Raw genomic sequence first — 27,476 nt, forward strand, 5'->3', positions numbered from 1 at the left:
AGTGACGGGGAAAAATGCTGCTACTAAACGGAACACCCTCATACAGAGTAGGTATTATGACAAAGAACACACGATTGTCAAGGTTTAATTATAGTGTAATTTATGGTACTGCGGAAGATATCAATACATCGCTTGTCAAGTTACAAATTGTGACGAATCATTTGGTTTCATTACATCGAATCAATATCGCTTGTAATTAAAATAAGATACAGTACAGTGACATAAGCGAGTGATCCTTATTACTGGCATACTCTCCATGCTCGATCCCAATGAAAGTTCCACTTCCAACGGAACGCGATCAAACGAGTTCATGCGTCAAGTGTTGAAGACAAATTCAAACGTGAACTGGTTATTCTCTGATTCATTGAAGAAACTCGCTCACGCTAGAGCTCGGAGCAATGATAAATATGCCATTGATGTCTTGACTATCTGCAAGGCATTCGTCACGTTGACAATCATGGGTTACATGTGGAACATCATGTGCTTGAATATACAATCCACTTACTTCGGCAAAGTTTGCTGAAGAGAAGACAAAAAACTTCCCGACGGTGAGATGAAGTGGCTTTTGAGCTCTGGCCATGACTAAGATCAAGTCTCTCGCCTGGGATGGTGGCATCTCGTACCAACCACAATGATAAACGGCATCGGAAACGCGTTCGCTCTAGAAATGAATTCCTTGTTACCGGGATTTATTCAATTCAGATTTCTTTCGATGAAAGCTCGAGTAGCCTCACCTCAATTATCAAAAATTCGCCGACGAAGCAATAACCGTACAAATCAACCAGTACCGAAGCCTCGAAGAAAACAAAAGTTGCCAAAGCGGTCTTTTGATTGCTTTCCGAATTCTGCAGAAAAAATGAGATCCCGTCGTCATTTGCCACGTACTTAAAAAAATTACTTCTCGTTTGAAGTGAAAAACAACCAGCACCTTCAACTTACCATAATCACGTTGAATCCAGCGATAGCTATCATTATGGAAGAGCATAACACTTGAGTTAAAAAAACAAAGCTGAACGAGGTGTCGATTTCCTTTGCCATCCTGAAATTTTTGCCTCATGATCATACAGTCAGGATCGACCATAACCACCTCCTTTACTCGAATAATAATGGAATCATCCCAACTTACCACATCAAACGTACATGTCGCATCATTATCTTTCGAATTCGACGATCGTGGTCATTTTCCATGTCCTTTTTCAGATTCATTATTTTGTCTGATAAAACCGATAGTTCCCCGCATATGTGCATGATCAGACACACTAGCAACGCGTGGGTTCCCACGAATCCAATAAATATCTGGCATGATGCCCCTACTTGATACACATACGCGAAAGCGTACATGTAGACTTCCGTTCTTTCAAAAGAAAAATAATTACGGAACGGTAACAGCAGGGATGTAGAACCGTTTCTATTCCCTGAAAGAGAGACATTCTTTACCTTTGAATGTGCGTATTTCTCGATCGGAATCGATATCTTAGAAATTTTTTTCTCGCGGTGGTTAGCTGGCAAAAGTGGACGGTTTTATTAATTTTATTCCTGATTTGTCGTACATTAGGTACTTATCAAATTATTGTGTTCGTAAGCTACGAAAATCTATCTAAATATACAAATTTAGAAAATGCTGGGGTTATCAACAAAAACTTAGATATAAATGGTTAATTACAAATCGTAACAAAATGGTTGAAACTCTAAAAGATTAGTCCGATTTCACCCTGCAGTGTTTTAATCCATTCACAAAACCATTTTCCGAAAAGTCACTGAATCAGATTTTCTTTTTGCCCAGTAGTCACATTCAATATTGCCATTTGTGGATAATAATAATAATCAATATCGGTGCAATGTTGTAAAATTAAACGTTTTATGTGCCAGCATCGCAAAGAAAAGAATTCCAGGAAAATTGTAAGAAATAGTTTTCTGATTGCAATAAGTCATTGTACGGTGAAATTGAATGTGAAATTGAACGAATTTACTAGCTTTTCAAACGTTTATAAGCGGTCTGAAATACAGCTTCGAGATTTATATTTCTTTGCAATCAATCCATTACGTCTTATTTCAGAATTATCGAAGAGATCTTCTTATGTCACTAAGATAATAATTTGATTAACACTCAATCTACGACACTCTTGTAACAATATCGGTGAAGGTATCGATTTTAGCCACCCCGCTTCCTCAACACTGATTTCAATTGTTCAGTTGTATTTTCAAACAACAACAATATGTACATCAATGTTGAAAAAGTGCAATATCTCGGAGATACCGAGTGTCCACGTCAAATGCTCATCAGACAACGAAATATTTTGGAATGATGTGATTTATAAAATTCATCAAATCACTCCGTGCAGCTAGTTTTGTCCGGAATGAAACAATAAATTATTATTTTCCCTTGAGCGCGGCAAGGTAATCTTACCTGCAAATGCCATTGTCGGAAGTGGTCTGACGTACCAAGCAACAACCCCGAAACCGATCACATATGCCAAAATTTTGACAAACGTTTTTGCCTTCGAATTGCACGATTCGTATATTTTTTGCTCGCTTGGAGTTAAGCGAGTCTTGTTATTTTCACAGTCTTCGCTCATCGCATCGATTATCTCACTCAATATTCGATTTTTGTGAAAAACCAGTAGCTTTATAACAACCATCGTGCAAACAATGGCGTCAGCCAACATGTCCGTAACTTCTTGAAGGTCGTCCATGTGACTTACAAAGTATGCCCACTGCATAGCCACGTGAATAAACATGTAAGCGAGACTGAGAATAAATCGAAAGTTAGTTTTACTCTTCGGCCAAATGCCAACCATGGTCAAGAGGCGCTCGGTAACGGCTCGCAAATCGGTTGTTTCTGTGAATTCATGCCCCTGTTGGAAAAAGGTGGTGGAAGTGACGGTAATATCTACACACGATAGACGTTAGAAATAATTTTCAAACCAGTGTCAAATTTTTCAAACGTCGAAACTTTCAACCACAATTAACAAATTTCTCAAGTTTTGTACTTCGGATAAGGTTGAGCAGTTCATTTCAACTTGACTGATCTGCACTTGAGTCTGAGCATCTTGAATCAGTCCTATCAATAGATTTGCGTGAAATGAAAGACGGATCAATATCTTGGACTTTAAGTATTTTGACAGTTGCTTTGTTAACACAAATTCAACCACCAAAAATCAAAACTTTCCATCACCCTACTCGACAATCAAATCTATCCGCTCGTACTCATCATTAGTTTTATCGCGAAGCAATTGCACATTGAGTATTGATCAAGTTAATTTACAGTAAAACATGAATTATATATTTCCGAATGGTATGGCAATTACGTCGCAGAAGTGCGAATAACAACCGAGTGAAATTCTAAAGGATTCTAATTCTTTCCAGACATACGAAAAAACTCCGACATATTCAAACAAAAAAAAACGTTCAAGTCACAAAGATATAAATGAAGTTCTACTGTATTTTTCATAAGCCACGACAATTGCCGTGAGAATAATAAAAAAAATTAATACAATAATTACGAACAACAGCTTGGATATCTATCTTTTGCATCCAATCCATTCAAAATGACAACAAATCTCATTGATTTATTGGATTTCACTCAACGATGACTCAATGAATGAATTTGTTCAAAATAACATTTTTTACACACTTACCAAATCGATTTTTTTTTTCATTCAATAGAGTTAATGCCATACGATTCGTCAGTTTAATTCAACAGGGGAAGATCACTGGTTGCCACCTTTGGATAATTTTCGACAGGGTGCAGATACAGTCGATATGACAATTGTCGTTTGTGCCCAATGTAAGCACGATGATTTCGTGCTGACACCGAAGTCAAAACATCAATACGATAAGTTAGCTATGGTCAGTAATATTGTTTCGTGCGTGTCAGTCAACGCTGATGTAAATATTTATCGTGTTAAGAGTGCGACAAATTACACTCGGTCACTGCAAACAGGTGAGTAACATCGTGTTTGGAAATGGAAAACGATATATTATGTGATTGTGTATCGGTTGAAGCAAAAAGTTCGCACCAGAAAATATGCTGGTTTTTTTTTTTCGACAGCCCCGCTTTTTCCAGTAGTAGCCACAAAAATGTCACCGGTTGTAGCCACCCACTTTTTCATCACTTCAAGGGGCGTATTTGTCTAAAAAACCCCCATGAGGGTATCGGGGAGGTTATCTCGATGTATGTATATATGTATGTATGTATGTACGGGAGCTGAACCTCAACCGGGGGGTGGGAGGGGAGAACAATTTTGTAAAATTTTTGTTCATGCTGTTTTTTGAATAACCTGAATTCTAAAAAATGAAGTCGGCCAATTGTCCGCATGTAATTGTAAAAAAATTTAAACCGTCAGAAGAACGAAAAAAAATTCATTCGATTTGGCGACTTTAAATTCACTTTAACGGCTTCATTAAATAAAACACGGTATTGAAAAATCACTTCACACGTTCTTAAGCCTCGTGCGATTGCAGGCACTGACATGCATGCCGGCTATTACACCTGCAAACATTGCGAAACCGATGTGGAAGATGAATAATTTAATTTCCATTTATTTGCCATTTTCATATTCCTACATTTTCTTTTTTTTTTTTTTTTTTTTTTTTTGTCTGACGGCTTAATCGCTACTTCTTGTTATTATTTTTTGCAACTGAAAGCTTTGAAAATGAATAAAATTTCCTTTTCTTGAAATTTAGTGGAGTTTCATTTCATATTTTTTCCATTTTTAGGATATTTTCCAGGGGTGGCCACAGCGGGTGAAAAAATTTTCGATGGTCGAAAATGACTACTTGACAAAAATTTAAATAACTATTTTGTTTTTGGAAAAATCAACTATCTTCTTTCACGAGAAGTTACCTAAGGTCTCTAGCTTTCCATTGATATATATATATATATATATATGGTCAAAATTTATGGCTGAAAAGGCAAACTATGGCCACAACCGGTGATCTTCCCCTAGTAAACGATTGACTGAGCCATCTCAAAATAAACGCGGCGACCGTCAAATTGCACACATTACAAAATACCAAAGTTTCCTTCCAAAAAAAGCAGTAGGCTATACGCTGAATATATAAATATTTTTGCTGATATTACGTGCCCATAGGGTGATGATTTGATAAACGACGTTCTTTATTTCATAGGAAATTGAGCAACTGATGTGCGGACTCGATTATTTCTTCACAATACTTTAGGGTCTTTTGCGCAAGATGGTTAAAAACCGTAATTGATTAAGCGTATTGCGATTCAGTCGAAAAAAAGAACGAGTTAAACTTCACCGAGTACATGTTGATACTTCGTGATCATTTGATAATTAAAAACTACACATCAGAAAAATTTAAATACACAAAGACCGTGTATATTTTCACAGACACCTGATGTTTAAATGATTTTTTTTTTATGTGGAACAAACTAGATATTATTTACATACTCTTTTATGTAATCCGTATTATAAAGAAATGAATAATTTTGATGTTCTATTTTTTATTCACGGCGAAATAATGAGACTATTTTTAACTAATAATCGTGTGTTGAAAAAGTGAAACTCGATCCCTCACCAGCATGGTAGAGTCGATTTGTCGCAGTCGAAGGTTCTTGATGAACTGCAAGTTGAAACGTTGCGAAACCGAGAACAGTTGTCTCTCTCTATTCTGATTGGCGATTGGCACAGAAAGCAACCCAATCATAGAGCACACGAAGACAATCCGATTCGTCTTTTTTCGAATTCATGAGGACATTAAACCCTCCATATCATACGTAGCGTCACACACATGGGCACCGTCTTTATGTGACTATAGTTCGAGCGAAATTATTTTTAAAAACAAATTATCTGCACTTCCTAGAGAACATTCAATGAAACTACCCTCTATATTTTAACATCACTAAATACTAGATACAAATTTTTCGATAGAATTATTTTAATGTTTTGGATTCGCGATAGGGTTCAATTCAAATATAATGTCGAATTCAAAGAGTCTTAGAACAGATACCTTCAGTTTTGTTGGGGAGAATATTCAAAGTTTACGAATTAATTTAGTTTGAGTTTTTTGCTTGAGGGGCTAGTTGACATTTCGATTTGAAAACCTGACGGTGGACTGATTTTTTGTCAATTGCCGAATTTGATAGATAGAAAGAAATTTGAAAGACAGGAGTTTTGAACCTCGCTGATTGGTTAATTTTCATCATTAGTCAGGTATTCGGGTTTGTGGATTTTTGGGATTGGCCAAGATTGCAAATGTAGGATTTTTTACAGCGTAAAGTTTCATGGAAGCGATACGTGAGCAGAAATAATAGAGGAAAAATATCTTGAAGGTCAACTACGACTGGTAAAAAAAAGATCGGTAACAAACAATGAATCATTAAACGCACAATACTCTTAGCTTTTGAAAAATTTTTGTTGTTTTTCGTAAATTTTTTGTACAAATCTAGTGCTTGAAACTTCACTTTTTTCGTACTCCCCAGTAAACATTCTTGACACATTTGTACGACTGTGACATCATACTGTGACATCACTATAGTACATTTCAACTTTCGTGCGACTTCTTTGCAGCACTGGCAGTTCACTGGTCTCTTAACCCTTTCGGTCACAGAAGGCCCTTTTTTCTTTCCTTATTTTGGTCATTTTTTTTTTTTTTTTTTTTTTTTTTATATATTCCATACAAAATTCTGAATTTTTTGCATTTTCAGGTAAAAAAATACTTAAACTTTGGAATGATTAGGAGTTTTTTCTGAATCCATAACTGTTTATAGTTGTTATAAATGAACATATGTACAAAAAGAAACGTTACCGCGTTTCAAATAAATTGACGAATGTTTTATTTGAAACTCGGTGACGTTTTTTATACTTCCTCATGTCCATTTTTCCATCGAAGAACTAAAAATATCTATTTGCACCAAGTAACACCAGGTATCGTTATCTACAGGTAAGATCATTGAGGTTGGAAGAGGAGGTGAGTCTATAGACTTAAAGTGGCCGTATTCCGTTACCTGCCTGTGTTTTATTTAGTGGAAATAATAACTTTTTTTTTAGTTTTTCTTGCATCAAGGAATACTGGATACAGGAGGAAAATGTTTTTAGCGCCCAAACTATTCATAGCGGAGGATCGTACCCATGAAGCCTTTTTTTCAGAATGCCACTATCTACAACATATATAAAATCCAGACGATTTCACTGAAACTCAATTCCCACAAGATTATTGCGGGGTTCTTTGATAATAAACGCACACGAAAAATGCTTGGAATTCATTGGTTGACAAACCAATTTATTAGATTTAAAAAATTGAATGCAAAGGAGCAGTTTTCACCTTCCTTAGGAGTACGTCTAGATAGTATTGGGGGTTGCACATATTCTCCGCCTAAAATCGCACAGTCTCAAAATAAATATTCATATAAATCTCATTCGAGAAATCTGTCTAGAACAATATTGACAATACGGCCCGTTTTCACCCTATTTTAGGGATTATTTTCAGTTTCATGAAAATGCTGACATCAGATTCGCATTCAGTGTCGAAAAATACATAGGTAACTTATAATTGCACTTCCGGGTCAAAAAAAAAAAAAAAACAAACTGAATTGCGCGACTGAAAGGGTTATCGTACTAGCGTTATAGTTCTTCTGGAACATTGTAACATCACTTGACATGCATAAAACTATACCGATTGTAGCTATAAAAATATAACACAGGCGTTATGTAATTAAGGGACCACAATTGATACGTGAAATTGACGTCACGCACTGTCTTTCGGCTTTAAACAAGTTCGATGTAACTATTGCGTAAAGCACAGACCGCAGTGTTATGCATCCAGAAGTGTACAATTTTCAAATACAATTGACGTCACGCAGTACTGTCACTGTACTTTTAACATTTCGATGTTTGTACAATATAATGGATATGTTAATCAGATGTATTACTGACACGATACAACAGGTGTACAAACTCTAGATTTATCGAGTCTTCATGTCGGGGAACGTTGGGCATGAAGTAATAATAAAGCTCCGTGCACTTCTAAACAATTTCCCTGTAACTACTATAAAACTTTTTGTTATTCCTATGATTTTATTCGGAAGTTTATTTGATATTGGAGAACTTTATTTGTTGGCTGGGTTGCATACTTCTTCTAAGAAACCTTTTATTTCATGAAAACCTGCTTTTGAAATTTTTACAAATTCCAAATATCGTCAGTGCAGATAAGTCACTGCGGTATTCAGTCGGGTTGTGCCTAATTAATATCGTGCTCAGATCAGCTTTCAAATTTTTTCATGTCTAATAACGCCGGTGTTCAATTTTGTGGTAACCAATCGGGTAAAAAAGAAAATAGAGACATTGTAGATAGTGTATATTTATTCTGAGGCAAACGTAGGCAACTTTGGTCGTATTAAGTTTGTTGAAATTAATAAGCCTGTAAACTATATTTAATTTTTCATAAGTAGTAAAATCAATACACAAATCTTCGGTAATATTAACACACAGCATACGGAAGTTGAAAATTTGCTTTGTATATCCGTATTATAAAGTAGTTTTCAAATCTAACAATATAATACAACAATAAATTCTAAAAATAATAGAGTACGAAGTTATTTGAGTAAATAGACGCATGATGTGCGTGGAGTAGTGTTGGGCAAATTTGTAATTAATTAATTACAAATTACAAATTGCAAATTACAACTATATTTTGTCGTGAAAAAAACTAATTACAAGTTGTAATTGTATTTTGTAATTGAATAAAAATCAATTACAAATTACAATTTTAATTGTCACTTTTTTTTAATGTTCACTTTTTTACGTACTGACATTTTTTTTCGATTCAATCACAAATTAATAAATTAATTGACACTTTTTTCAATTGAATCACAAATTAAAAAAGTAACTGATACTATTTTTCGTTTCAATTACAAATTAAAATTATAATTGACACCTTTTTTCGAATCAATTCGTAGGGTCTATTCGCGCTTCAAGCGAACAGTGGTTATCAATCCAATCAGGGTAAAAAGACACTTGAACCTCGGTTGAAAGTAATTTATTATTGAACTCAATGTGCAGTAGTTAACCATTTATTACGATATAAAACAACATGTCATGAACAATAAGGTAGGTTAATTTCTTTAATTATCTAAAATTTGACATTACTGCGTCTGGCGCCCAATCAAACTATGTTTATCGTTATTGTTCAGATCAGATATGTAATGTATACATTTTTATAATACGATCATTCGCAGGGCATTTGAACGGCTGTTACGCATTCGTGTTCATTATGAGTATGTACGTACTGACTCAGATCATTTGTTTGTTATCTAATTAAATATTTTGAAAATGTTCGCCGAATTTTCGAGCCTCATAAAAAAAAAAGTGTTCTAATTTACTCCGGGCTTCGATCACTTCAAGAAAGTCCCATTTTACCCCGATGTCCCAAAGAATACTTATTTATTTATTAATAATACCATCGAATAAATGCCACATCATCGGTCAGTCGCCTAAACAGCAACTCTATGTACACTATTTGTGTATTTCACAAGATGACTTCGCATCATTCTATAGTTAGATTAGATTCCACTGTTAGATTTCTGTCAAAACCATTTATATGAACGGACTGGGCGCTTCGCCAGCTTCAGGGCGGCGCATTAACCTTCCGCGTTTGTACCAGATTTTTTCTTATATAATGTGCATAATACTCAAGTTATTCAATTGATACGCTAGTGATTCATCACCAGTGACGTAACTTTCAAATTTTTTGCCTATAACGTATTACACGTGCCACAATTTCTGATCTAACTTTCTCATGTCCATTTTTTATCTGGAATAGACAGTAGAATAACGCCCTGAAAAGACGACATGCATCCACTTTATAATAATTCCGTTGATTTGTAGTCAAATCTATTGGCAAGAGCTAAAGTGTAACTTGGCTAAAGCTATCAGCTACCTCTGAAATCGCGAGGTCTAAATTATCTTCTAATGATTTCTGTAAGACTATTGAAGGCCCCAAGGACAGTATCGCTGATTCGCGATGAGAGTTCGACTCTCACCTCGTGGATAGACGAGTTCATGCTGTTCATCACCTGTGGAAAACAACATTAAATATTAATAAATTTTTTCGATAATTTTCACTGTACCAAATTATCCTTAAACTCATTGGAAAAACTCACTCAAGTCATAGCTCTGAGGACTGATAAATATGCCATTGATGTCTTCACGAACTGTAATGAAGAGTTTATGTTATTCATCGTATGTTACATGCATGCGTATGATTAATGTATAACATTCTTACTTCAGAAAAGATTTCTAAGGAAAAAACAAAAACCTTCCCGGCAGTGAGGTGAAGTGGCTTTTGAGATCTGGCCATGAGTAAGATCAAATCTTTCGCCTGGGATGGCGGCATCTCGTACCAAGCACAATCACAAACTGCATCGAAGATGCGTGTGCTCTAGAAACAAATTTCGTACTAGCGACATCTATTCAGTTCGGACTCCTTTCGTGCAAGCTCGAATAGTCCTACCTCCAATATCAGACATTCGCCGATGAAGCAATAAACATACAAATCCATCAATGCCGCAACCTCATACAAAGCAAACGTTATAAAAGCGGTCTTTTCACTGTTTGCGGAATACTGTTACAGAAAATATGAAATTTCACCGTCATGTGCGGTATCTTTAATAAAATCACTAGTCGATTGAAGTGAAAAATATTGTGCACGTCCAGCTTACCACAATCATGTTAAATCCAGCGACACATATCATTATTTCAGAGGATATAACTTGAGACAACAAGACGACGGTGAACGCGGTGTCTATTTCCTTCGCCATCCTGAAAATATCATTTCACGATCAAATGTACAATCAATACTATCCGTATTCTTTACGTAACGAATGATTCGATAAGATCCACTCACCATATCAAACGTAAATGTCGCGTTATTATCTTTTGAATTTCGCATCGACGACCTTTCTCCATTTGCTTCTTTATATTAACTATTCTCTCGGATAAAACCGACAATTCGCCACATATATGCATCATCAGAGTAATGAGTAATGCATGGGTGCCCACATACCCAAGAAATATCTGAAGCAATGCCCCCATTTGACAAACGTACAAAACGGCATACACGTAGACGTCTGTTCTTTCAAAAGACAAACTTGTCCGAAACGGTAAAACCAGAGATGTCGAGCCATTTCGATTTGCTGAAACAAAGTCATTCGCTCTTTCTGATCGTGCATATTAAAAAAAAAGTTGGTTTCTCAGAATCGTATATTGTGGTATTAGTGCGTAAAGTGGACGGTTACCGATGGGTGTGAAGTTTGCCGCGTAAGCCAGGTCGAACGCTGTGATCACACGAGTCAGATATCGCCCATCTACAGGTGCGACACATACTATTTTTTATCACTCATCGATCGAGTCTTCGATGCCCGCAACGCGTGTCTAAAAGAGCCGTTTGCTGCGCTGTTGCGCAGTTTGAATCCCATAAAGCACTCTGCACCGCTACGCACGCGCACTTTCTCGTACGGAGTGTTGTGCGCCACTGTGTATGCGCACTAGAAAACACTGTGCACCGCCACGCATGCGCACTCTAAGCAAACCGAGTGAGGCTAGGTTCGACACACAGCTGACGTCGCGAGCCATTTCAGGCGTGTGTTACGAGTATCAAAACTCATTTTTGACTTATTCATTATAAAATATATTCTATGCCATTAGCGACGAAACCGCGGAATGGTGATTCGCCCGCAAGCTCCACACTTGCCGCCAGCTAGCCTTCGGCTCGCCTCCGACTCGTGCTCGCGAGCAGACTCATCATCATTCCCTGGTTTTTGTCACGTGTTGCATAAAGTACTATTTCTAGGGTTCGTCTGACTTTTGCAAGCATTCCAACCTAAAATTAGGATTTTTCCAGTAACCTTTCAGGGAATATAACGCTGAATAATGACAATTTTTTTTCGTAGCTGTTGACAATACACGAAACTCAATTTATTTTCAATGTACCGGTTAGCTTTTAATTTTCCTTGTCTGTGTATCATTTAAATAAAATAAAATAATTATGTTCTGTTACTCGATTCATTTGAAGAGAGGCCGTTACCCGCGAGAGTAAGATAAATGAATGGTATGTAGTAGAAAAAAGGGTTGAAATCTGAGTAGGTAAGTATAAATACGACATGACCTATGTACTCAGCGCTACGTTCGGCAAAGTAGCGGCTGTCTGCTGTATCCTGATATTACCTCAACAGTGAATTAAATATCTTCTTACATTGAGAGTAACATGAATGGTCGATTTACAATGATTGAATTGAAAGGAATTTGGAAAGACTATGTGTGACCAAGTTTAGTGAAGATGCGGATGAACGCTTGAATGTGGTATAAACTATAGATGTTGGGGAACAGATTTACGATACAAAGTGTTATCCAGTGAGTGCCAAGATTATGGATCGAGATGATAGCTCAATTCTAAAGTCATTGATCTCGTTTCTGGAAGAACTAATTGTGAAATTCGAAAAAGAAAAGACGGAACCGCCGCTTAGAAAATGCACGTCTATCTCATATTCCATCGGATCTGCTATGCGGTCGAAAACTTTTTGTCCCCTCTGCATCTTGGAATCGCTGTAGTATTACATTGCAAATTCGGATCAAAGTGAATTTTGGATATTCTATTGAATCTAGGCTTCTCTGCGTCGTACAAAATATCCACAGCTACGAAGCTACACGAAGCATCGTCATTATTTCATCCACAGCTAGAAGACTGCCACAATACCATAGCAGCCTTAATACGTTTCATGGTATGGGAGGTATTGAAATTGTAACTTCAGCGAGTGCAATTGTAGCACATAAACCAATGATGAGAAGAACAATGCCAACAGCTAGAGAACTTGGTTCGATTGGACACGTACCAATGCTCATGTACGAAAGTTCGAGCGAAGATACATTCGGTAAAATTGATTTTCGTAAGCTATGGTATGTGTGGTTTCGGTTGTGGTTTTAAAGACCTTTTCAAAAACCAGTCTTGTGAATTTTGATCTCGAAAATCAAATTTTCGCGTATTTTCAATATCATATTCGCGATCAGCCAGTCAAAGTACGTGAGTATGCGAATTTATGATTAATCGCGGTACAAGCTTTTCGGAACTGCACCCGACTCTTCCAATCTTTATAATAATGTGATGAATGTACAAAAATATAGAATCATTTTATCAAAAGTCTTGGCTGAGTTTTGCGTCAAGTACATTGATAATAAATGGCCTTATGACAAACGTGAAATAACCATTCATCGCATCCATAAGTCTTTGAAATAAGTATTGACGTGATAGCACAAACCGGCGTAAAACGATTTTTTCGAACTCTCGATCATTTTTTAAAGCTACCGATACGATGTTTGCGACACAATGTAGCACAAGCCTAGCACAATATGGCACAACCGTTGTTTTTCGAAAATTCCAAAGTGGCGGTGCCAAGTTCGTGCACATTGTAATTTACGCTTCTGTTTCGATTGACAAAATACTCGCATTGCTACAAAAGTAGTTGGTGGTGATCAAATAAATTGTCATAACGCAGAGAGAATCGGAAGAACATGAATTGTATACAATGATTGGTAAGAAAGTCAACGAAGTCAAACTGAAACTTTTGGATAGAGTACTACCACTTTTATAGATCAACGGTACTGTCAGGATCAATTATGCTATCGTACTAATTCATGCGCTCTTATTATTTTAACGACTTACTGTCGCAAAACAAAGTATCAAAAAACTAGGTAATTGCTTTCAATATAAAACAGCCTCTCATCCTTCAGCACTTTTCGACGAAATAGAAGAACTATGGTTCAAGCGCTGTTATACTATTCGACGCATACGAAAATATCGGTACATGCACAAAAACTTTGAATCGGCTTCGCAGATTCACAAAATTTTCATTAACCGACTTTCTAATCATTAAACTGTGATCGTCACTGTGGGTAAAGAAAACTGTTCGTCTACCAACCATAATGAAGGTAGACTAATCGCTTTGTTATCGGACAAATTCACTACTTTCAATATGGTACGTCTAAACAAGCTCTTGATGATGCAGGCACCTTAATTGTTGATACAGCAATTGAGGAATCGTACAAACATTTTCCGGTAGTCTAAGTATATAAGTATATAATAAGTATGTTCTACATGCGATAACCAGCTGTGTTAAAACGCCTGATCTTTTTAATAAAGGTAAAGCAAAGCCTTCGAATCGTTAGAGAATCGAAAAGATTTGCAGTCAGCTAAAAGTCTTTACAATCAGGCAAATACACCTCATTTAGAAGTATTAGGTGAAGGGATTCACTTCTTTTGGTTTTATGCAATGCCCCAGAAATAGAAGATTAATTACATCAACAACTATCGATATAGGTGTATTTCACTCGACCTCATAGGTTGGGTGGAACAGAGTATAATATACATTTGAATACTAAGATCTGGTGCATAACTTTCGGCAAGTACATTAAAAATATGTTCTCATGCTTTATCATAAAAAAAAAAAATATTGAAATCACATACACTGCCAAGTACTTACATGTCTGTTAATTTACAATAAACGCACGGTTGAAACTTGACCTTTAGCTTCCACATCTCTCTGGAATGACACTGCTGCCACACTGGGATCAGACTGACCCTAAACTTATCTGACTACAAATGATAAATGAGTATGAATGAAAAACAAAATAACTCTCTAACTTGAAATCTATTCACCGCATAATACGCATATTTGATTATGTTATCATCAATATCACATCAGAGTGGTCATATTCCGTGCAAGCAACATGCTTTTCTAAACTAATATCAATGAGGTTAAATACGTTATTAAATCTACAGTGCTAGCAAGCTGTCAAATTTTCCACACACACGTTTAAGAATTAAAATATTTTTATCCCCGTGCTCTAAATATATTCACCATTAGGCATCGAGGTTAAGTCGATGTGATAAGACTACTTTTTGAAATGCATGGAAAACAACAATGCTACTGCAGAAGGCTCTTTAGCTTTTTTTCTTTTACATGTGTCAGCGTAGTCTTTGTTCTAGTCGTTCGTGTGAGAACTAATAATAGTACATATTTTTGTACTCTCTAATCTTACCTCTTATCACCGTCGCGTTGCATATTACTTTGCGACGGATGGAATTAAAATATATCCCACAAAGCATGCTGTTCCGCGTCACACAAATTTTCTCACATCAAGCTCAAAATAATTACCAGTTAGTCATACGCGTTAGTAGAATAATTTTTTGATGATTATTTGATAGGCAACTCTTCTTTTGTGTAAAATATATCTCATAAATTTTTCACACATTCGTTTTACAATTAGAGTACACTCAAATGCTTCCGTATTCATTATCCCGACTATTTCAACAACTATGCTATCATAAACCTAAAAGTGAAGGCATCATTGTTCAAGAAAGTCAAGCCATACCTCGGTCCAATTTTTACGCCGCAACATTATTACAGATAAAAAAATCGATGTGAGTGATGTTCACCGATTTGTTTCTTACATTTGTGAACTTTTCAACATTGACTTTGATATTCTTCCCATCCGGTTATTTGTGTCATATAAATCAACTACGCATGCGTCAAACAATTCAATCTCATTGGTCGGCGAAATCTTCCCGCAGCGATATTTTTGTCTGTGCTGCAGGGGGCCAACCTACACAAAATGTGTACGTTTGCATTTTCAAAGAGCATGAGCTTTAAATTCCTACCGTTCTTCGAAGAATCAACTTTCCAACCCAATAACAAATGCTTCCCAAACCTTTCCGAGTCACTACCTCAATTATTTAAGATTCTAACCTAGAAAATTCCTATCAACTGTATCGCCGCGCGCCGCCAGAAACAGTTTGACAGCTGAAACTCGGGATGGCCAGCCTGCACGAACAGCCGATAAAACTTACGCATGCGCAGTTGATTTTCAAGTTTCAACAGATTGCCCTGGTATATGTATACAGTGCAAGCGCCATGTTATGTATCCAGTATCAAGAAATAAGAAGAACGAAAATTCTGATTCGAATTGACGATTTCGGCAAGTTGGAAATCTTACACGTGGTATATTTCGGCTATCCGTGCATCTGTCGTATCGATATAGGGCTTGATTGAAAGCTCTAATAATATATGTACATGTGATAATATTTTCGCCAGGGATGCCTAGTACGCTTCTCATCGCGGTACAAGATAATATGGCCGATCGCAACATCTCATTTGTATAACGGGGTTGAATGCTACGATGGGCATAGACAATAGATGTGACACAGCACTTTTCGTAAAGAATTGAATTTACTTCTAAATGCTCAAAAAATTTCGTAAAGAAGGGAAAACTTCGCATTCATATTCGTGCGAACTTCACACTCATCGGAAATTACCCACTTTCCGCACTAGTAACACAACGACATTATACTTAAGGATATTTATTTAGCCCGAAATTTTTATTTTTTATAATTTTATTACAAGATACTCGTATGAATTGAGTACATGTGAAATTATTATGTTCCCAAGCTGTGAAATGTAATGGCTTATTTTATTCAGAAAACTGTTTCCCAAAAATCAACTACAACAGATTTTTGTTTGGACAGTGAGTTCAATAATGCCACGGATTCTGTAATCAATACCGGTACATGGAAATTTACATATTTACAGGTGGGAATCTGATAAAACTAAAAGCGTGTCACAAATAAACTGACAGAAAGTAGTCTATTAAATAAATTAAGCCATTGCAGGGTAAAATTTCACAAATCTACTCAATTTTCAACAAATTCTGAAGAAATTAAAATCAAGCATATCGTCTGGAATTGCCATATTTTCAAGTTCAATATTTTAAAAGAGTTTCATACCTTACGAACATAAGAATTTGATAGATATTGAATGTACGACTATTTTTCAACAAAATTAATCAAAAATATCAATTTCTGGCCAACAAACCTCCTTAACACTGATTTCAGTTGTTTACTAGTTTGTTTCTAACGATACTCATATTTTTGCCAATGTTATTTTTAGATACTGATTGTGAGTCTTAAAATCTAGTACATACCAGACAGTAAAATCTTTTAAAATCAGGCCTACTTAACTGCTGGCAGAATGAGATAATCTTACCTGCAAGTACGGTTATCGGAAGAGGTTTCAAGTAGTAGAAGACACACGTGGCGCCGACAAAAAATGTAAAAATTTTGACAAACGTTTTTCCCTTCGAATTACACAATGCGTATTTCCTTTTTTCACTTGGACTTAAGCGAGTCTTGTTATTTTCACAGTCTTGATTCACTGCATCGATCATCTTACTTAATACTCGATTCTTGTGAAAAACCAATAATTTTATAACAACCATCGTACCCACAACGGTCTCACATAAAATATCCGCGAGTTCCTGAAGGTCGTCGATGTGACTTACAAAATCTGCCCACTGCATAACTACGAAAATTGTCATGTACACGAGGCTCAGGATAAACCGTAGCTTAGTTTTATTCTTGGGCCAAGTGCCAACTATGGTCAAAATACGCTCAGTATTAGTTAGCCAATCGGTTGTTTCTGTGAATTCATCCTCCTGTTGGAAAAAATATCTTGAAAGTAAAGCGAGATAAATTTCTTACATTATAGTTACTAAATAATTCTAATAAAATAAGTAACGTCAAAATACGGGTTTAAATATTGTTGGAATCGCAAGAAGATGTGGTACAATTAGATACTATCTACTTGAATTACAGTTGTCAATACTAAATTTTCTAGTTTTCGCAGCACTAAATCTGCTTATTTAGCTTAACTACATTTTTTCAGTTGCATGAGACCTTAACATCAGCTTATTATTGCACCATTGATAAGTTATCACAACGGTAATAAGAAAATGTTGTACAAGTGGCCGTAACTAAAATTATAATAGTAACACGTACTAAACTTTCCATTAAGTATTGTAACGACGTACCGAACCTTATAGGGATTCAAGAGCCGTGCGTGCATACTTACAAATTCGCACTTAAACGTGGTCAGATGGGATAGAAAGAAATAAAATACTCAGACGCCAAGTAGAATATTACCGTTGATAAGAGAATAATGTAAGGAAACGCGGGGCACAACGAACCCCGCAAAAAAAATTTAATAAAAATTAATAGTTTTTTTTCCATTCTGAAATATTATTAAAGCTTTGTTAAATATAAGTTGAATTCAGGTGTACGACTGTCTGTTGGGACAAAGATAAATTTTTCACATATTTGTGGATTATTAAAGATTTATTCAATACAAATAAAATTGAAGGACATAGAGTGACTTAGAAAACAAAAATTATGTATGTGTAGTGAGTAACGTAAGGGTGATTAACGGGAACTCTAGTTTCCTAAATGCGATTAGAAAAACACAGAACGTGTCCTGAGAACTTCTAAATCCTGAATAAAAATTGAAAAATTTGTAAATTCGAATGACGTGACAATTGAGTTAGTCCAGACACAAATCGGAGTGAACGAACACCGGCTGGCCGGACAAGCATAGAAATACTTAGGAAGAAAAGAAGAACCGATGTACCTTTATTTATTTGGTTACGAAAGAGTCACGCATTGAGTTACGCATTTTATCTAGAGAATTATTTTTCACAAATTCATTGAAAGAATTTCGTTTCTTCCATGTTCAATTGAACATCAGAATTTGTCGATCAACGTGAACATAATCAGTGCAATATTGAAAAATCACATGTTTAACAAATTTCAACAGATTAAAAAAAAATTATCTCAGTACGATTTTGGAGAACATAAAATTTTTCATCCCGTTCACTCGATCTGTTGCCTACGGTTTAGAGTATTTCGTGTCTTGTATTTTCATTACTCATTACGTATGATTAATTTGTAATAAAAGTAACGACAAAATGTTGATTTTTAATCGAACAATCTCAACTTCGGCGTATCTCAGATTTTGAAATTCTTGTTTTTGTGAAAGAATTTACAGAAAAGTGCTGTACGAAAAATGATTCGATAAGTGTTTCGCATTACTCATTAAATATTCCTCCATTTTCGATATATTAGCTAATTGAAATCCACGCACTTGCTAAATATCCGGACGTCATCATGGAATGTGTTTGATAATTAGGGGTAATAGATGTCAAAGTTGGCCCCTAACCTGCATGGTGAATTCGATTTGTCGCAGTTGAAGGTTCTCGAGGAACTGCGAGATGAAACGTTGTCAAACCGACAGAAATCGTATCTCGCTTCTGATTGGCGATTGGCATGGAAAGAAGCTCAATCGTAACGCATACAAGGACAATTTAATGCGTCGTTTTTCAAATTCATGAGAACGTGTGGATAGCGTGTGGAATGATCGTTGAGCCTTGTTACCTAGGAATTAACTTATGTCCATTTAATACCCTTCCGAGTTATCTACTTGCGTGGAAAATCTAATTTACTCAATTATGCAGTGAGAAAATCGAAGCTGCAAATAGACCGAAGATATGAACCTTTGGCAGAGACAAAAACGTAGAGATATGCACTGAGAAAACTTTCGTGTGTCACAGTAACTAGAAAAATTCAGTAACACATGTATCGTTAAAAAGACTGTTTTAATATTGTTGGAATTACGAAAAACGAGGTACGCCTAACCATTTTTTGCTGTTGTCGATCCTTTTTTTGGTAATTGCAACGCAAAATCAGTTCGTCAATTTATCGTTGCGCGAGCATTGAATTTTCGCACCAGTTGCAAGAAAATCTAGTAACAGTGATCGTAATGAGAAAGAATAGTAACGGATACTAGACTTTCCGGTAACAGCTAGAAAACTGATTTTCTTTTCGTACCTAGAACTATATTTTTCGATTGTGGTAAAAAAATGAAAATAGTTAAGGTCTGATCGTGACCGGTAACCGGAACTAAAAATTTCTCTCAGTGTGATATAATGAGTCAAAATTCCTTATAAGCAGACGTGTTTGCACTTCATGCCAACGATGGATTTATAATTTCAGGATTTCGTAGTAATTTATATACTATGGTATTCTATGGTATATATACTAGTTACAAGCATGCACTATGGTATTCAATATTAGACTTCTTTCCATTGTCACATTGATTGTTATAAATATCAGATTCATTATTGGATTCGAAAACTATTTTGTAATATATGTATAGGTTAGACTTGAAAAGTGCTTTACAATAAAAATGATAGACACGTAAAATACTCAAGCAAACGTATTATATGAAGGATTCGCTTGAAGACATCGGGAAAAATTAATTAAAACACTAAATACAATTGATTTGGACAACGTAACGTCATTGTTACACGAAAACGAGTGAATTTAAAAATTTTCAATGATGAACTTTTCTTCCTTTCTCAATATCATTATCTTGTCCTTCTAACTTCAGTGTTACTAAAAAATTTCGTGTTATTAATTTTGTATTTTCGTTGGGATTTTTTTTCTAGATGACGAATTGTTCGCCAAGTTACATAATGATTACTTGCTCGTCTCACAGACACGTTCTTTCTCCTGAAAATCACTAAGATAATATCAGTATAATTATCTCTCTTACTAGACCCCTTCTAATAGATGCATCATAAATCTATAATCATTTACAATTAAAAGATCATGTCTAGTTAGTAGGTTTGAAACGTCATTTTTGATTTTTTTTTTTTTGTGGAAGCCATTGGACCTTTATTGAGAAACTCGTTGTAGGTACTTGATAATACATGATTCCAGGAAAATTGTATTTTGTTCTTATCGAAACATATGCAATAATAACGGTAAATCAGGCGTCCTCTCGAACTATATTTTCGAAGATATGTTTTGCGGTAGAGCCCGATTCCAAGCAGCATAGAACTCATCTGAAATCCAAAAATCGAAAGGATTTCTTTAATACGTCAAATTATCGAATCTTCAATCGCTCAGTTATTCGAAATTTTTATCTGGGCTGACATGGCGGGCGTTCAAAGTGAAAATTTTAATGTCCGAGTAGAAAATCGCCTTTTTGTTGTTGATAATTGAAAAACTACGTGATTTCTTTTTTGACTGTGAAAACATTCTGGAAAGCTGAAAGGAAATCAATTCGGTATATGTTTGGAAAAATCGTCAATTTGTTGTCGTTACCGATTTTGAAAGCGCTACGTTGATAAAACAGCGTTGAAAGTTTCAAAAGTATGTAAATGAAATGATCGTTTTCTAACTTAACTGTTCATTTCTGGTACAGCAGCGGAGGCTCGATGCAGCTTCGAAATATTATATTTTCCAACACCTGCTTAGGAAATTTCACTTTCGAAGCCTGTTGAACGTGTGTAAAGTGCCCCATTTCCGAATAATGCGATAAAACGGCGCCGCGCATAATTGAAATGGTATATTTTACACACTAGGGCTTTCTTTGACCCATACTGCGCATCTTCGAATAAATCGATCTTACATACTGTGACATTGAGCGTAAGTTACCCAACCTCAGTTTCACGCGCTGACGATAACACCTTCTTTTCCCCTCAAATCAAACTTTCCTATACAAGTGTTTCAAAAAATAGCATGTGTCACACGTACGGATGGGCGATATTTCGCTCGTGTAATTACAGCACTCGCCTTGACTCATGTTACGTTCACACTAATCGGAAATTACCCACTTTCCACACTTGTAACCCAATATACTATTGTATAACACTCGTAACGTATATTCGAATATGTTATTGTGTTACAAGTACGAAAATTTTCATTGGCGATGCACCAAATATGCCACTGACAGTGCGTTGAAGCTGAAAACGTAATTTTCGCTTAGTAACACATCGTAAAATTGAGTTATTCGAAAGTGCGCGTGCGCCGAAGAAAGCCTTAGTGTGGAAAATAGAGAATCTCACTGATGCGCATGCGCGAACATTGTTTCACCGCACTGTGCGTAAATAGGGCACTTTAAGTACGATCTACAGACTTCAAAAATCGATCTATCCAAGCAGGTATTGCAAAAATATCCTTTCACAACTCGCAGTAAAGCTACAGTCCCTCCTCGTCGGTGTTTTCTTGCGTGCAGCTACCGCCCGACCACGACTATATATTCGGTGTGCCCCTATAGTGTGTACCATTTTGGAGGCTTTATAACTCCGTACATTTTTCTCAAATTAAGGGCAAAAGGGGGGGGATTACAACTTGGATTGTCTAAAATCGTACCTATTGCCAGGAGCTTTTTTTAAGAAAATGAATTTTAGAATTTTTTCATTCAAATTAATAAAAAAAATGGCGGCATTGCGCATATAAGTAGTAAACTACTCCGAATTCGAGGGTTTTTGCGATGGCGCATCTCCTGACTAAAAATACTTTTTCGTGTGTTGGCTCGTAGCCCGAAGTTTGAAAAAAAACATTCCAAATATATGCGACTATAAACAAAAAAATTTCATCTTTCGACTAAAAAATTGCTAAAAAAATTTTTATAAAAAACTTTTGGGATTCGAATACAAAAATCTAGCTACGCCATCGAATCGGTAAACAGATTTTAAAGATTGTGTCAAAATTTCAAGTCCACCATATTGGAAACATGTTCGTTCGCTACTTATATGTACCATGCCGGAATTTCGTTATTAATTTCAATGAAAATATTCTAAAGCGATTTTTGAAATTATGAATAATAAAGCCCCCAAAACTCAACTTACTTCAAGAAAAATAGAGGAATCATTTTATGAAAAAAAGAGAATTTTAAAGTTAAAGATTTTGATCATACTTGATACATCCAATAATCGAATTGCTTTGTATAGTGATGACAAGTAACGTGAAAATTATTATTTGTAGCGCTTTTTAGATATATAATACCTCAGCATCAATTTATTGTAATATACACGTATATGCATCACAGACCGCTCTTCATACACTTCGCAAATCAGACCGTTTTTCTCGCTTTTTCGGGAACTGCCCCTTCTTCTGCCTGGTGATCGCTACATACGTGAGTTTTCACGGCAAAGCGTAGTAATTAAAACGAATTAATCTTTCACCAAGATATACAAAAAGAACATGTCTTCGAAAACTTTGGAAAAGAAAAAGAATTTTTGAAGTGTCCGAATTTGCTTCACATCTTCTTCAAATAATTGGCATTCTATTAACAGATATTCAAAGCCAAATTCTTCAAGCATCTACAACTTCGAAATCCGAATTGTCGAGTAAATTCGCTATGCTCGAACATTCCTATTCCTATTATCTATGCAAACGGATGCATAATGTCTGCTGGATACGGACGTAAGTGTGGATGAAATATTGAACAGATTTGCACTGCATTATTGAAACTCAATGCCCATCATCGTAGACAATTGGGCTTTACATACCTACGATATAAGGGCACCGTTGGAATAGATAATGACTTACCGCAGCGAAGTTGTCTAAGAAAAAAATGAAAATTTTTCCTGCGGTGATGAAACGTGGTTTTTCAGTTCCAGCAATGCAAATAATCAAATCCTTATACTGGAATTTTCATATCTCATACCGAGCACATTCGTAAATAACATGCTAAACATGTTCGGTTCTTAAAAAAATAAATTCAGGTTAAAGAGATTCGTCAGCCAGAAAATTATGATTCTAATTGTTAATTTTATTACGAGATAGTCGCACATTGAGTAATTATCAAATTGTTATATATTATATTGGTAAGGTACGGAGATATCTAAACACATAAAACTAGACGATATTGGAATTGCAAGGAGAAGTTTAAATTTTCATGCCTCAAGCAATTAAAAATCTGGAAGATTGGTTCGATTTCACTCTTGGATCGATCATCCTGTTCAGTAGGCTATTTTCTCTGAATGCACAGAAAGACTTTTCCGTATTAGAATTGTTGAACATTTAAAATCTAGGCAAAAACATTTGAATTATAAAAAAATCCACCGTTACCAAGACCACATCATAATAAAAATACAAGAACAACTTAGGTACTGAAATTTTTTTACTGAAATGATTGTACTCGGTCATGTCATGTGTGATACCGTATAACAATGTCGTCATTAAACGAAATCATGTTCGCATTAGATTGACTGGTTGATAACAGCTTTTTCAATATTACCAACGTATCCAAATTGGAATGGTTTTTTTCTGCCACTAGCAGCTTAGATTCATATTTTCTAGAATTCAGGACAATGGGATTGAGTTAATTGATCAGTTAGCTTCAAACAGATCGTCGTATTGTCAATTTTGAAATAGATGGATGCATTTCATTAATTTTTTCAGTTGCATTAATCGCCGTTGATCACAGTCCAAATATCGTTGTATGTAGGTATACGGGAGGGCTGAAGTGCATACTAAAATGCATATTATTCTAAGAAGCAACCCGAGGTAGGTCGACCCCGCCGATTTTGACCTGGTTCATTGACCTTGTGATGCATCGAAAACTAAAAGACACGTATTTTTTTTTTTTATCCCCTAATAAACGGTTTAGAGAGGTGAAAACGAACCCCAATGATAGACACCCAATGGTGTGATTTCTTTATGCGCTTAATGGATTTAAATGAAACCAATGATAAAACGTTTTATCAATGAATAGATACGGTTCAGCGTCGGTTTCTTTCAGTGCAACATTTCGTCACAGGTTTTCAGTGGGATGTTCAGCAGATTTCATAAGTGAATAATCCCTTGGTTCTAAAGCATCCATCAGGCTCGCATTACAATTCTGACTATCGCTAAGACTGACAATGCTTATAATTTCTGTGAATGGATTGATAGTAAGAACAATTTAGGTTTCTGTAGAATATTATACGAAACAACGGTCACATACAAAACGACAACTATGCAATTAGTCACTATACATTTATACTATAATTCAATGGTTATGAAGTTTTTAGTCTGTTTTATATGATTTAGTAATGGTATTTTACTCAGTGCATGCCACATAAAGCCAGATATTGGGATTATATCAGACATGTCACTGGAAAACCAGCGGTGCTGATAGATAGGCAAATGAAATTAATGGTTGTCAGACCAGTGAAAGTTGGTTCAGGACAACCCAAGATACATAGAGTGCTAACTTCAGAGCAGCTGTGAACGGTCTTTTATGTCGACACATTGTCATGTTGAAGTGTAATATGTGTCTGTTCCAACGGTTTGGTAATCGAATAGGGATGATCCAGATGACTGTGAAATATATGAAATAAAAAAGAATCATAGTGTTATTAGGTATGTAGTTGAATGAAACAAACAAGTGATGACGACTTATGATTGCATTTGTACATATCATACGAGGTTAGGTGATTTATTGAATGTGGAAATGTATAGCATACTATTTGATTACAGGTATTGACATTTATATCAGTTTTCTTGGTAAGCAGTTAGGGATACCGAAGTATCGATAGGTTAACTTAATGGTTGGTAGTCTCGTGGAAGTTAGTTCATTCCAATGAGATACGTAGTGTTTACTTTTTTTTTTACCACACTTACGGGCCAGCTCTTGTATGCGACATCGACTTGCCAAAGTGAAACGTCGTTCTGTTTCAATGGATTGATAATAAGATCGAAATGGTCCTAGGGACTGTGAAACGTGCAAAATAATAAGCCATGGAAGACAAGGTTCCACTTTATTGCTTCTAATTTTCAAGCCGTGTTTCATGTGAATCAAGGTAACGCAGCAGATATGGAATATGGTAGTGTATCAATGTCGACTTTGAGTTTCGAATCAGTCGGCAGACTGTGTTTTTGATTCCGTCGTTTGTTATCAATTTGAAGCTTCACGTTCGTCTAGTCTATCGTATTAGTAATTGCATGGGACATATTTTAGATTACGGTAGAAAACATACAAATCATTCAACAAATGAGTCACACATTTAATGGAAATGAAAAAATTGAGGCTGATCTATTCATCTTCTACATGTTACATGAATAAATGTAATCTAATAATCAACGTATGTAACCTACCGTCTGATTTGAGGCATCGTGACTGTTCTTCCACTAACTCAGGTTAGCATTGTTCTGTCAGATTCGTGACGAACGAACAATCTTCTGCGGGATATTTTCTTTCTAACCATTTGTGCGTGACACAAATATTTCTCATTATTATGCGGGCTGTTTTGCAAATTTGTATCAATTGCATAATATCGCATCTTCGTTTGTTCGATTCTTTATCTACATCTAGCTCAGTGGATCTGTTTTGTGCAATGACAGAAGCCCGTAATGCAGATGTCAGTGATAATCATCATACATAGTATTAAAGTTCGAAACCGAAGTTTGGATGTTCGGGTGTTCAGATGTTCAGAAAGTGACGTCACCCAAAATTTTCGTTTCTTTGACGTCATCGATCTATGTAGACGAAAATCAGCTAGCCGAATTCCTCAGTCGGGAAACAACCGCGCTGTAGAGCGGACGGATGAGAGTCGCGCTCCGCAAATTTCGAGTACCGGATTCTCAACCTCCCGGATCCCGCGCTTCGGGTCCGCTACGTATTTCGAGTACCGGGTTCTCAACCTCCCGGATCCCGGGCTTCGGGTGCGCTTCCTGGTGCAACTCGACTTCCGGGACAACTGCTGGGAGTTTCTATGCTCCAGGTCCGCTACCTGATGAAACTCGACTTCCAGGACAAGCGCTCGGTAGTTTCCGCGCTCAAGATCCACTACCTGCAGGAACTGGACTTCCAGGACAAGCGCTCCGTGGTTTCTGAGCTCCAGGTCCGCTACCTGGTGAAACTCGACCTCCAGGACTCGCACTCCGTAGTGTTGGCTGTCCAGGTCCTTGACCTGGTGACTTTCGACCAAGTGCTGCGTAGTTTCTGCGCTCCAGGTCCGCTTCCTGGTGAAACTCGACTTTTAGGACAAGCGCTCCGTAGTTCTGGCTGTCTAGATCCTTGACCTGATGATTTTTGACCTTTCGGACTTATTTTCAAATTTACAAGTTTGATTATTGAAAACGTCATATTTTGTACTATCAAACCAATATGCATGCTTCAGATAACATTTTGAATCGGAAAAAAAACCGAACGACCAGGATGAACAAATTGCAATAGGTGAGTGGTTGGCATTGTATACATAGGAATACATGAAAATAACGTCGTTCAATTAGAGCTAAAATTGCTGTGCGTAGTGTTTCCAATCTGTTAGCACTTAGCTCATTGTTCTGTGGTATTTTTTGACGAAATTTATTGTCATAAAATCATGATACGTTATACTTACATGCATGTGTAAACGTGGTTTGTAGCATTATATAGAAAGAATCTTACGGGCAGATTCGGTTTGCGTCACATGCGCAAAGACAGTGTTCCTTCTGTATACTGTGAAGCAAATACCAGAATTTTTTTGGGAGTCATCGTGCCCCAGTCTCCCCTACAACTATGTCATCTGGTAAAACACTGACAACGAATAATCGAGTGCACGAGCACAAAAACTAGTTACACTAGGCATCCGACCCCGAGCGAGCTTTAGCGAGCGAGTGTTTTAAAACTAGTAAACATTCATCGGTATGAAACTACGGTCGTCTCAGAGTTACCACCTCTCCGGGTTTCGACTACTTTACTCCGGGTCCTGGGTGGAGAACTAAATCTCTGAGTGAAACGTATGACCATTGCGTTTTTCGTTCAATTCTCACCGTTAACGGCCGTAAGGCCCGTAAATCGCAAAAGATGATTTGCA

At 36.3% G+C, this 27,476-nt stretch overlaps 1 protein-coding gene across 1 annotated transcript; it reads right to left on the reverse strand.

Annotated features, from left to right (window-relative positions):
* Nucleotides 1-103: 103 nt before the first annotated feature.
* LOC124178281 lies at nt 104-19,088 on the reverse strand. The gene is made up of 15 exons (XM_046561517.1): nt 19,061-19,088; nt 17,057-17,504; nt 10,870-11,158; nt 10,685-10,784; nt 10,477-10,587; nt 10,249-10,404; nt 10,130-10,177; nt 10,007-10,039; nt 5,545-5,637; nt 2,408-2,855; nt 1,127-1,415; nt 940-1,039; nt 735-845; nt 506-661; nt 104-429 (listed from the first exon to the last, which is right to left on the reverse strand). Exons 1-15 carry the CDS (start codon nt 19,064-19,066, stop codon nt 379-381), a joined length of 2,439 nt encoding a protein of 812 aa, XP_046417473.1. The 5' UTR covers nt 19,067-19,088; the 3' UTR covers nt 104-378.
* Nucleotides 19,089-27,476: the final 8,388 nt, after the last annotated feature.

Source organism: Neodiprion fabricii, chromosome 3, assembly GCF_021155785.1.
Source record: "Neodiprion fabricii isolate iyNeoFabr1 chromosome 3, iyNeoFabr1.1, whole genome shotgun sequence".
NCBI lineage: Eukaryota > Metazoa > Arthropoda > Insecta > Hymenoptera > Diprionidae > Neodiprion > Neodiprion fabricii.

Bases quoted from the DNA above. Each gene is read 5' to 3' on its own strand.
- LOC124178281 (XM_046561517.1), bottom strand. The intron at 1,040-1,126 runs GTAAGTTGGGAT...CAAAAATTTCAG, and splicing joins CGACATGTACGTTTGATGTG to GATGGCAAAGGAAATCGACA. The intron at 846-939 runs GTAAGTTGAAGG...TTTTTTCTGCAG, and splicing joins CTGGATTCAACGTGATTATG to AATTCGGAAAGCAATCAAAA.